General features: G+C 42.3%; 1 protein-coding gene across 1 annotated transcript; it reads right to left on the minus strand.

The window, feature by feature from the left end:
• Nucleotides 1–224: 224 nt before the first annotated feature.
• Arf6 (ADP ribosylation factor 6) lies at nucleotides 225–4,029 on the minus strand. Its single transcript, XM_028781674.1, has 2 exons — nucleotides 3,961–4,029; nucleotides 225–3,862 (listed from the first exon to the last, which is right to left on the minus strand). Exon 2 carries the CDS (start codon nucleotides 3,412–3,414, stop codon nucleotides 2,887–2,889), a length of 528 nt encoding a protein of 175 aa, XP_028637507.1. The 5' UTR covers nucleotides 3,415–3,862; nucleotides 3,961–4,029; the 3' UTR covers nucleotides 225–2,886.
• Between the last annotated feature and the right edge of the window lie 9,487 nt (nucleotides 4,030–13,516).

The raw sequence follows: 13,516 nt of genomic DNA on the forward strand, positions 1-13,516 counted from the left end.
TGCTACTGTACTCTCAGTTGTCAAAAGCTTGGTCAAACTAAAACAGGGACCACCTTAAACAGCCACTATTTGGGGCGGGGGAAGGGGGGAATCTTTTTTTATCTTTTATTATGAGAGTCAGGTAAGTCTCACATTCAAGTTTTACCATATATCCCTGGAAAACAACATGTCCCAAGATACCAATACATCCCGCTTATCTACTCCAAGTAATATAAGCAAGAAACTGCACTGTGTAATTCCTTTATTTTCTTCATGTTAGTGCTTCAGCAACACTACAACCATAAAGAACAATTTCCAAGTACTGCACTTTTTTTTAGCTGGGGGAGGGGATCACAGTCTACAGACTCATTTACTTATATTAGACAAGATTAACCTCATTCAAAACTTACTGCATGTTTATAAATTCACACAAATACAGAAATTGATGCAATTAAACAAAATCTTTAGGATCTTTTTTTTTTTAATCCTTCCATTATAACTTTTTCTGCAGGCTCTAATTTTCGCTTCGTAATCACCAATGGTTACGGTTCAACTTAACTACATCAATTATAAACCTCTCATAGTCTTAAAGAAAATTACACTTTCTTTCCAAAAGGTTTAGGGTTTTTCAAATTTCCAATGTGTCTTCCCCCTCCCACCTCTTCAGACATCTCAAATATGCTAAAAATAACCCATCTCACCTGCAACATTCAGTAACAGCAATCACTTGTATAAAATTTTAACTATGCCCCCAATTATTTTAAGACACAAAAAAAATGGCTGTCTACCAATCTGTCTGTCACAAGTTAGAACACTACATTTAAGAATCAACATGAGGGTTTCAAGTTTCCTCCAGTTTAGGCATTTATACCTTTGTGCTTATTTTGTTTCAGGATGTTACTATAGCATTGATATTTGTATAACCATATTTATGTACCTTAAAATGTAATCATTTAAAACACTAAGAATTACATTTACGGTGGAGCTTTGGGAACTTTAAAAAGCAACTAAAATGTTCTTAAATGTAAATCAGCCTCATTTCTAGAGATACTTCTATGAGTGTGAAACTGAGAACTTTAGGCTTTAGTTGCATCTTGAATCAAAAATCCCTCTGCACCAATAGGAGCCGACAACATAGCACCTTTTCTCATTTGCTTTAAGTTAAATGTTTTACTTACAGCTCATTTTTGAATAGCCTTCTGCTTCTCCTACATCTTTGGTAAAAGCTCCATTATACAATATGGCCAAAACGTGACGGACCAATACTGTCCAACTTTACCATGATATCCGGCTTGATTTTAATTTTCAGACACCCTCATAAACAAAACTATTCCACCTTTTCCAGTATACTGCCTGTGCAGTCTATATTTCCCAAATTCCCTAAGTTTAATTCCTTGAGGATCACTAAATTAATCCTTAAGGCTACAGAAGAACCAGATGCTGCTTCACAATTCGGAATCAACATTAACATTTGGTTCAAAAAGTTACTATAGTGGTCTCAATCTAGTTACTGGTCCTAAGCAGCTCATCTTAAGATCTGGATATGACCAGCGAGCACAATGCTTACCCTTAAAAGTTAATTTACATTCATTGTCATCTGTAGGTTCTTTCTCTCCATCCTACTTCCCCTTTGTCATCCAATCAACGCCATTCATTCAGCACATTTCCTTCTTTAAAGGAGATATTATACTACTGAACCAACAGGATATCTGCATGAGTAAATCCTACAAACAAGCAAAACTAAATACCTTTTTAAAATAAAACATCTTTTCCAGTGTCTTAATGGAGATGTAGATCACTCATCTATTAAAAAAAGTCACATATCTTCGGTCTAATCAGCTGCTGTAACGTGAAAACAGGAATGTGTAATTTTTTTTCCAGCTAGGTTAAAGGTGCATGTAATTTGACTTCTTAAATGTTTTATTAGTGAGCAAAGTAAATGTTTAGTAATTTTAAAACTACTGGTCTTAAGACATTTGAAACAAGGTAACATTCCAGTTTTGCCCAAAAGTCACTTTAAAATATCTACAAATATTTCATCTGTGTGTGTGGTATATACCATTATTGCTCCATTTTCTGGAAAGAGTATTTTTAAAGGTAAGAAGAGGGAAACAGCAAAGTTGCTAACTTTGTAGTGAAAAAGACCTGCACCTTTTACAGGTTATGCTTGTTTTATTCGGCAAAGTTAGCTATGGTAAAGGGAATTTGAGTTTTACTCCTACTCATGCACGGTAATGGCTGACACTTCAAGGGATTCCTTACATTACCTGTCTGACACACTGATGTGCAACTGGAACATTACACTGGTATTACTCATTATTTTGCCACTGTGGGCTTAGTTCACCATACTGGTCTTGGCTATAAAAGGTCACATTTGAAACTGCTAAAGTTAGAGCTAACAAGGAAGGGGGGGAAGGCCTTAAATATAAAAGACAAACGGCAGTTTGATTAAGCAATAATTTTCAGTTTACTAGATGAAACAGACTTGGAACATAGTCTGCATGAATGCAAAATAAGCCATCTACAGCAAGTGATAAGAAACTGGGCAAAAAGGAAAAAAGCATACATGGGGGCAGGGAGGAGATTCTCTTGAAATAAAAAAATCAAACCATTATTATAAAGGACTTTACCAAGAGTTGCTATTACCCCACCCCATTTGCTGGAAGTCACAAGAGCATCTAGCACTGTATTCGTGTCAAATGTCTGATCAGAGCATCCTAATGCAAAGCCAAAAGAAAAGAAAACAAAACAAAGAAAACCCCCAACCCCACTAAACTGTAGAACAGTAACTCCAGAGTTCAGATTCAAAAAAGAGAGTGGCAATTCAAAGAGGTGATGGTGGTGGCGATAATCCTATGAATGGGTTTTTGATTTCTCTCCTTCCGGGGGATGGGTGGAGGACACTCATTAGGATTTGTAGTTAGAGGTTAACCATGTGAGCCCCTCATAGAGTCCGTCCCCGGAGGTGGCACAGGAGGGCTGCACATACCAGTTCCTGTCCCGAATCCGGGTCAGGCCCAGTTTCTCCTGGATCTCATGGGGTTTCATGGCATCAGGCAGGTCCTGCTTGTTGGCGAAGATGAGGATTATGGCGTCCCTCATCTCCCGGTCATTGATAATGCGGTGCAGCTCCTGGCGGGCCTCGTCGATGCGGTCGCGGTCGGCGCAGTCTACCACGAAGATCAGACCCTGGGTCCCGGTGTAGTAATGCCGCCAGAGCGGCCGGATCTTGTCCTGGCCGCCCACATCCCACACGTTGAACTTGACGTTTTTGTAAGTCACCGTCTCCACGTTGAAACCCACGGTGGGAATGGTGGTCACAGACTGGCCCAGCTTCAACTTGTACAGGATCGTTGTCTTGCCGGCTGCGTCCAGGCCCAGCATGAGGATCCGCATTTCCTTGTTCCCGAAGATCTTGGATAGCACCTTCCCCATCGCGTCGGAAGAGCCGGGGCCGGGGGCATTCAGGTGTCCCGGGTCCCCCTCAAGCCTACAAAGCCGCCGCCGCCGCCGCGAGCCCGAAACGTAGCCGCCCCGCCGCGAGGACGCCCTGCGGCCTGCGCGAAGCTGCCTGCTAGGGGAAGGGGGAGCCCGGCCTGCGCTCACTCGGGCATCGCCCGCCGCCGGGGCCCTGCGTCTGCGCCGGGAGAGCCGCCGCCCTGCTGAGGCGAGGCGCGGCCGGCCCGGAACTGCCCTTCCCCCCCCGCAGGCGCCGCGCGAGCGCAGCCGACAGCTCCTCCGCCGCCCGAGCACGCGGCGGGTCAAACTGCGGCCCTCCCGCCGGCCCGCGAGCACCGGGCTCGGCACCGAGACTGGTCACCCGACGAAGAGCGCGGCTTCGCGCCCCGTCAGGTCATGGATCCTCGCGGGAACTCGGTGCTGCCTGCAGGGACACAGAGAGGGAGAAGGGAGTTACCGCCGGGACTCCGAGGGTGCTGAGACCGACGCGGCCCGCCTTTCGGGCTCGGCCCTTGAGGTTACCTCCAGCCGCCGCCCCAAGCGCGGGTTCCCTCCGGCCTCCACCTCCTCCTCCCAGCTCTGCTGCCGCCGCTGCCGGAAAAGGCGCCGAGGAAACCGCCTCACTTCCCCTCCCGACTGCGCACGCGCACCTCCGGCCGACCGTTCGGAAGAGCGCGACCTCTGAAAGGAGAGTGGCCCGCGCGCCTAACGTCACGGGCGCCACGCGCCGGGGGGTGGGGCTACGGCGGCTCGGGGGGCTCACGCAGGCGCCTCGCGGAACCTGCTGGCGTGGGGCTGGCCGTGCGCCCACCTGTCGCTCTACAGGGGTCTCCGCGGTTTTCCTTCTCCGCCACTCAAAGGCGGGGAGCAGATCCACTGAGGGTGGGCTTCGTCGGGCCTTGGGACCAACGCCCCCACCCACGCTTCCCCAGGCTTGCTCTCCGACCCTCTGTGCGAAGTCCCTCCCGCTCGCCCCAGCCTTCGGCACCCGGGTCTCTTTTTTTACCCCGTCGCCTCCCGACTTCCTTCAGTTTCCTGAAAGACACGTGGGAGGCCAGTGTTCCATAGAATCCGCCAAAGTAGCCCGCACTTTTTCACTCGTGTTGGGTTTGCCCCAAGCCCTGCCTTTGAAAGTTTTTAACTCGTTCTCTTTGTAAGTCTCGTCTGAACCGCCCGCATTTCTTAGGAAATAGACTATCAGGGCCGAGGAGATAGCTATGTGGGTAAAGCCTGCCACCGAGAGGGCGGACCCGCCTTCATTCCCCAGAAAGGAGAGAACCAACTCCCTTAAATTGACTTCTGATCTCCACGCACAATAAGGAAACTATTCGGGTTTTGTTTTTATTTTCAAATACTTTTTTTTTTAATTAATGTGCGTATGCACAGAGAGAGGTCAGTGGACAACTTGCCAGAGCCAGTTCTCCCTTTCATGTAGGTCCCAAGTATCAAACACAAATCATCAAGCTTGGCGGCCAGCACTTTTACCTACTAAGCCATCTTGCTGGCCCAGTAAACCTTTTTTTGTATTAAATGGATAGTGTTGCGGTTAAGGTGAAATTTTAAATAAAAATAAGGGCAAAAAAAAAAAGACACAGGGAGAAAAAAACTGGAAAGTTCAAAGAAATTGTTACAATAGAATATGATAATATACTGTTATTATTTTATAATTAAAAAAATTGAAGTCATCACCCAGACATGATGGCTCACTCCTATCCCAGAACTGACGAGCCTGAGGCAGAGGGTCGAAGGTCACCTTAAATTCTAGGTCAGTCTAGGTTAGAGTGTGTGTGTGTGTGTCACTCTATTTAACAAGTATTGGCCTGTCAGTCACTTATTCTCCACCCTCCACCTCCCAGGACAAGGGGTGGGGTATTACAGGTGTGACCCAATGGAGCAACAGGTACTTGAAACCACAGCAGGCTTTTTACTTGGGTGCTGACTGAAGATCCGAACTCTGGTACTTATGCTTACAAAACAAGTGCCTTTTATCCACTAAGCCATCTCTCCAGCCCCAATAATAAATGATTAAAGAATAATTATAATACAAAACAAATAATGGTCAGAAAGTAGTCGCTAATAGTAAGAATTATGTATATCATGCTTCTTTTTAAAAATAGGTCATTTGGGGGAGCTGGTTGATATAGCTCAGTGATTAAAGCACTTGCCACCCACCCTGACTTAAATTCAATCCTTGAGACCCACATGGAGGAAGGAGACCTTACTCCTACAAGTTGTCCTCTGAACTCCACTAGCACACAGTGGGATAGACACACACACACACACACACACACAAAGCAAAATGTAATTTAGAAACATTTAAGGTGGTGTATGCCTTTAACCCCAGCACTGGGGAGGCAGAGACTGATGGATGTCTCTGAGTTTGAGGCCAACCCGCTCTACATATCGAGTTCCAGGCCAAGTCAAGGTTACATAGTAAGATCCTGTCCAAAAAAAAAAAAGATATTCAAAACACAAATGGTAATAATTTAGCCAACTATTAAACCATGCACAGATGAAACATTTTATTTTCTTGACTCCTTCTGGGGAATAATTTTTATTTGACTTTTGTATTAATTGTACATAACAATCCGTTTCATTTTGACCTTTTCAAATGTGTACACAGTCTTTTTCAGTTATACTCACCCTCTGTTACCTTCTCTTAATCCCTTTTCACTGACTTTCTTTTCAACTAGGCCCCCTTCTACTTTCACGCCTTTTTTTTTTTTCCTCTTAAATTTTTGTGACACAGTGATTTCATTAGTGCTGTTCACAGAAACATGGCTACGCCTCACCAGTGGCTCCACCACTCACAGCACACCTCCCCGTCCGGCCCCCCCCCCCCCCCCCCCGTCAGCTGTTAGCTGCTTATAAAATGGGGAGAGGAGAGACACGTGAACTCCTCCCCACTTCCATGACAAGGAAATCACAGGTCCAATCTCATGTAGGTAATCATGGCTGCTGTGAGTTCAGGAGTGCCTGGAAGTCCATGTTACACCCCTCTCTCTCCCTCTCTGGCTCCCCCTCCCCACTCCCTGTCTCTCCCCCTCCCTCCCCAGGCCCTTATATTCTTCCATGATTTTCCCTGAGCCTTGGAAGAGGTAATACAGGTGTGCTGTTTATGGCTTGGCACTCAACAGCCATCACGAAGCTCCGCAGTCACTGCCACCCAGTGCTGACAGCAGCACCCGACTATGTGCAAACATTTATTCAGAAGGCAGTTTGATAGGTGGGTCAGGCCCATTTAATAAAGCATCAGTAGTAGCTTTCCCACCCAAACCCCTCCTACGTTCTGTAGTTGCTGGCGATGACCATTCTACTCTTCATCTCTATGAAGTCAACTCTTCATATTACAAGAGTGAGATGAAGTGGTACTTGTTCTTCCATGCCTGGAATATTGGAAACAATTTTCGAGTAAAATTTAAAGCCAGGAGCCAGTGACTAACACTTGCAATTCAGTACTTGGGAGGGTGAGGCAGGAGAATTACTGCAAGTTTAAAGCCAATCTCAAAAAATAAGAAAATAAAAAATTCATCCAGACATGGTGGCCCATCCCTTTAATCACACCACGGAGGCAGAGGAGACAGATCTATGTGAGTTCAAGGCCAGCTTGGTCCAGATAAAAGAATTCCAGCCAGAGCTACATTGTATGACTCTGTGTCAGGAAAAAAAAATCAAATACTTTTTGATTTTGAATATATTTCCATTCAGTGAAATATTTTATGAACAAACTAACATTTGTATGTATACATTTTGTTACTCTTGTTGACATTTTTATTCTTGCATAACTGGGGATTGAACCCTGAGCCCTAAACTGTGATAGAATGTGGTGGACTAGCAGAATATGCTGATCTATACAATCTCCACAGTTGTCCAGGCCGGCCTTGAATTTATAGCAATCCTTCTGCTTCCTTCTCCTAATATTTGTGTTTATGAAACAAAATATATTTCTCAGCTGGTACTCTGTTTTACTCATTTGTTTTAAGCAGAAGAAGGCTCCAAAACAAAGTAAAGAAAGCTTGGAGACTAGATGCCTATAATCCCAGCACTAGGGAAACTGAGGTAGGGAAGTTCACCCAAACAGGTGTCCGATTTGCCATCCCCTGCCTTAGTGCAACAGCTTCGTGGAGCACCAACTCAGAAGGCGTTTTAATGAAAACGAAAGCAACAAACACAGACTCAACAGAAAACTGGACAATAACAATGTACAGCCACCCCTTTGGCTCTCTAAGGAGTACCATGGCAGTCAACAAGAACTAGCGTGTGGTGAAAGGTGGATCCATTTTCTAAGAAAGACGGGTGTGATGTGAAAGCTCCAGCTAGTATTAAAAACATGGGGAAAATGACGGTCACAAGAGACTCAAAGAACCAAAACTGTATCCGATGGCCTCAAGAGTCCTATGTTTGAAGTGAGCCTTGAGGATCTACAGAATGACAGTTTTATTTAGAAAATTTAAGCTAGTCCCTGAAGATATTCAGGGCAAAAACTGGCTAACTTCCATGACATGGATCTTGGGACATGGATTATGGGTAAAAAGTAGCAGACTGTGGTTGAAACTCATGTTGATATACAACAACAATTTAACCTCTCCTATTTGGACTTATTCCCAAATTAAGAGTAAGGAAAGATGAAGATGAACAAATAAATCCACTCCCCTGCCTTAGTGTTCCATAGGATTTGTGCGAGTAAGCTGTGCTCAACCAATTAACTAATCAGTGTGGTGTGCCAGGGTTTGAAATTTGAGAGGTTCAAGGTTCCAGAACCTTCCAAGTTTAGCTGGATGTGCATGCCTTTGCTCTCAGCACTCCAAAGGGCAGTCAGAGGAACCTCCGTGAGTTCAAGGCCAGCTTGACCTACATAGTGAATTCCAGACCAGCCAAAGCTACACGTAGTGAAATCCTGTCTTAATCAGAAATTTCACTTTTTTTTTTTTTTGAGCCCAGCAATGGTGGCACATGCCTTTAATCCCAGCACTCAGGAGGCAGAGGCAGGTGGATCTCTGTGAGTTCAAGGCCAGCCTGGTCTAAAGAGTGAGTTCCAGGACAGCCAGGGATACATAGAGAAACCTTGTCTTAGGAGAAAGAAAAATAAATTTGACTTTTTAATATCAAAAGAATAATCTTAAGCTAAAACTAATCTATTATTCAGCAGAAACTGACACAGACTTTACAATGTTGATAGTCTTGAGTTATTTTTAAATCGGTCATTCAGGCTGCTTTAATTCAGTTAATTACTGAATATCCCAAACTTAATAGTACTAAGACAACTCTGCATTCTGCATTTGTGATGACACTCGTGGGGTCTGTATGTGTATCCAATACAGTAACCTAGTGGCTGCATCTTGGTGCAGAGAGTCTGCCATTCAGCAGAAACCAAGGCTCCGAGGGCTGAGATCTTTGTCTTTCAAATAACACTGCTTTCTGATTTTGACATTTTCAAATCTATTGGTTTGCCTTCTTAGCTATCCTGGGATGAAGGCAGGTTGGACATGCTCTGAAGATTTCAACTTAAAATTTCCCAACATCCAGGTTTTCTGCTTTCAGTCTGGTTTTACTTGTTTTGTCCTTTAGACATTGGCTGATGGTGATTATATATATATTTATATATATACATATATATATATATATATGTATATATATATGCAAACTAGCTTCTAGTTAGTAATATCACAGTGGTACTAAACAGTCAATAATTTAAAGTATCTCACAAGATTAGCACCATCTGTTGCTCTCTTGCCTCTAGCATAGAATTTTGCACTTTATCTGCCTAACTTGTAGGTTAAAGGTCATCTTTTCAAAGAAGTCCTAACTTAGTGGTAACCCTAAGTTAGAAGAGCATTCCATTTATACAGTGGGGGGGGGGAGCTAACCCTCCAGATCTCAACAAAGAATCGATAAAATAGCAAATTTACTCATTTAAATTTACTTAGACTAAAGTAAAGAGAGACTAAGGTAATAAAGTGAGCAAGAAGGAAGAAGGTTGAAGAAAGAGGAACGAAGACCTCCCGGCGTTGAGAGGAGAGCTTGGAAACTCAGGGCAGGCGCTGGTGAACAGCTTCAGGACAGAAGGGAAATGCCACCCCCAAACAAACGCCTGAGATTCTCTGCTCCATATCCTTTTGAGGTTTTGCTTTGTAAGCACACACAGCGTATGTACCAAGAACAAACACACACAGGAGCAGCTTTGATGCTGCTCAGACCTTTGAACCATCAGTATGTGTTTACCTGCCATAGCTTCTGCTCCGAGATCAGTCTTGAACACAGCGGCCAAGATTTATGAGTGTGGAGATGGTTGTAAAATCCTAGGTAAATGTTACACTATAACTAATTTAACAACAGCTTAGCTAAGCACAATATGGGGCTGTTTCTATTTTGGCAAAAAAAAAAAAAAACACCTCAGCAAAAATATGGAAGACATGTTCATGAAACTATGAGTTCAACCCCTAATACTGCCTAAGTGGGGCACATCTTGGTACATATTTGTAATCCCAGCACTTGAGAGGTGAAGACAGGATGATCAGGATTTCAAGGTCATCGTTAGTTACAAAGTGATTTGAAGGCCAGCCTGAGCACATAAAACCCTCTCTCAAAACAAAACAAAACAAAACCCTGGGCTGGAGAGATGGCTCAGTGGTTAAGAGCACTGACTGCACTTCCAGAGGTCCTGAGTTCAAATCCCAGCAACCACATGGTGGCTCACAACCATCTGTAATGGGATCTGATGCCCTCTTCTGGTGTGTCTGAAAACAGCTACAGTGTATTCATATATAATAAATAAATAAATCTTTAAAAAAAAAAAAAAAAAAAAAAAAAACCCTGACTGGATGTATTGACACACATTGTAAACCTAGCAGTTGGGAGACAGAGGCAAGCAACTGAGAGTTCAAGAGAACTCTCAGTTTGAGAGTGAGTTCAAGGCCAGCCTGCTCAACATAGAGTTCCAGGCCAGCAACGGGGGCAGCATAATGAGACTCTGTCTCAAAATAAAAATGCTGTCGAGAATTTTTTTAGTGTTTGTCTATCCATTTTTTTGTTTGCTTGTTTCTTTGTTTGAGACAGGATCTTGCTATGTATCCCAAGGTAAGCCTGAACTTATGTAGCCCAGGAGAGCCCCCAATCTTATCCTCCTGTCTCAGATTTCTTTACACTGGGATTACAGGCATATTTCACTACTACATTCAACTGTCCTGGCAAGATTATTTTTTTAGGATATAGAAAAGATTATTATAAAGCATACGTGGGAAGCTGAGCGTGACTGGGCATGCCTTTAAACCCAGAACTTGGGAGTTTGAGGCCAATCCAGGCTACACATAATAAGCTCTGGGCTAGCTTTGCCTGCATAGTAAGACCTACCCTCAAAGAACAAACAAACAAAAACAAGAAAACTTCTCATATGGAAAGGTTAAAGTGCTACACTAGCTAAATAATCTTTTTTTTTTTAAGTGCAAAAGACAAAATACCCAATGTCAATATTACTATATATCTATTACAGTTGAGGCTGCATAGTGTTGTTGGGGGATGGACAAACAGACCCATGAAACACAACAGGAAAAAGCCCCAAGCAAATATTCCCAACACAAAACATAAGTATGGCCATTTTAATTATTTTCAAGTATACAATTCTTGAATACCAACTATATTCATGACAGCATGCACTCACCAAAACTTTGGTTCTATTATTGCTATCACAGTGGGCCTGGAGTTGCATCTTATTGTGGTTTTGGTTTTGCTTTTTTAAAAACCAGAATTATTTTTCTAGATTTAAAAAAAAAAACTTTATATAGAAGTAGCTTGTCCAGCTAGTAGCAGATATCTACTCTATGAACCAACTGTTTGCCTGGTTTTTTGACATATGGATGCATGTAGCTTAGGCAGTCCTTGAATTCCATTTGTAGCTAAGGATGAACTCTTGATAGCTAGTCTGCCTCCACTTTCCAAGAAATGAAATTATAAGCACCTGTTATTCTCCTATTACACCTTTAAATCAAAGGAGATAAATTACTTCCATTGTATTAACATATAGAGCATTAATATTAGTCTTCATAATAAATTATAAGTCAGAAAAATATAAGTATATACTATATATGTACCCTTCTGTATGTGTATGTATGTATATATGTATGTATATGCTCCTCGTTGAGAATAAACTGTGACACAAAATGAATCAGAGCTTTGTCACTGTTGAATGGAGTGGGGTTGAGGTGGGTTGCAGCCTGCCTGTGCCTTCTGTGTACTCTACAAACAAATAGAGTTGTTTACAGAGTGCAGTGGACCTAAATGCAACCTCAAGGAAAGAGTGAATCCTTGTGGTCATAAAAAGGGAAACAAAAGCCACAGTGTAATGCAACATTCTTAATTACTGACCATGTGAATTGTGATAATATACAGTATTTAGGAAGCACCCCTTAACATTAACCTTGCCTCTGTGTACTCAATAATCACATCGTAAAATTGAAACAAAATATTAACAAGTTGACTAACCAACCTCACACACAAAAGCTTGAAATTCCCCCTCCACAATGACAGAAGTGAAAGTTGGTTGCCATTTGAGTCTTGGAAGGCTATTTGCAGTTTCAATATTCTCCTAACAGTCCTTGAGAGGAGGAAGTCTCCAGGAAGGTCCTACTCCCCTAAAACCTCCAGAGAAGGAAAGTCCTCGGAGTTTTGTGTTAGTCATGGTCAAGACCAAACATCATACAAGATTATACACATTTTCAGTCCTTACTCAGAAATGATGCACTTTCCCTGGGATTCAAGGTGAACAGGCATTAATTTGTACATGGTTAGACTGCCTGTAACATGTTGAGTAAATTATTCCTTGCTTACAGTTTTAATTTCAATGCTTAACATTATCCCCCCCAAATTAACACTTCGGGACACTAGAAGACAGCAGAGGCTCAGTATATACTTGTTGGATGAGTAAACAGAATGTTTTAGACAAAGAGTGTTATCTTGATTTCTCAGGGTAGTACAGGAAAGCTTATACAATTTGAAGAATTTGATTTCCTATCAAACCTAGGCTCTTCAAGGATTAAATGTTAGCATTCATGTTAATTAGAGTAAATAGCACACCACATTTACAACTTTGCTATACTTAGGCTTTGGATTTACAAGTAATTGTTTTAGAAAAATTAGCCTGTTCAAATACATTAACTGTGGCAAATAATTAGACTCGAGAATAGAAATTCAGGAAAGGCACATTGATATGCTAAGTATTTTGACTGAATGTGACATCAGGCTTAGGAACATTCCTAAGGATTCTTCAAGTGACTTCCAACATTAGTAGACTTAAAAGAACCATTGGAACGATTTTCAAAATAAATAGCTAAAGAGCCTCTGCCACACAGCTGTAAAGAAGCAGAATGGGTATTCTCAATACAGTTTGTTAAATATTGGGGAAATCCGATCAGAATCGTAATAAATAGAGATGCTGTAATGGAATTCTGCTACCTTCTAAGATGTCAAAACATTTATGCATGGTTGACAGATGCAAGTCAAATATATTCAAACAGAAGAAAATAGACCTACCAAATACACTTGCTAAGTAATTTTTACCCTTTGGATGTATTCTGAGTTAACCTGACACAAGAAATTCGTTTTTGATTTTTTTGTTTTTGAGATGGTTTCTCATCTCAAATGTACACAGAATTCTTTACTTACTGGGGGCTGGCCTTGAACTTTTGGTCCTACTACCTCCAACTCTCAGGTGATAGGGTTACAGGTATGTGCCACAATGATCAGATTCTGAGGTGTGGGGGATCTGATCCATGAAGCCAGGGTTTCCCAAAAGTTGGGCAAGTACTATGTCAGCTAGGTTACATTCCCAGCCTAGTTTTTGTTTTGAAAAAATATTAACCCCATTAAAGGGTCCTCCTTTAATCAAGGTGCTGCCATTAAGAAAACATGTAATATATCAAAGTGTAATTCTAGTTACTTCGTGGCTCAATTATTAAATGTAATAGAGGCAAGGTCAGACTGCAACATACACGTCCCTAAAATGTAAATAAAAGCTATCCTAATAAATATTCTGTATGCAGTATCTGGTGACCCCGTTATGGCGAACCTCAGAAAAGTCTGTTCA

Source organism: Grammomys surdaster, unplaced genomic scaffold (assembly GCF_004785775.1).
Source record: "Grammomys surdaster isolate TR1022 unplaced genomic scaffold, NIH_TR_1.0 98, whole genome shotgun sequence".
Lineage (NCBI taxonomy): Eukaryota > Metazoa > Chordata > Mammalia > Rodentia > Muridae > Grammomys > Grammomys surdaster.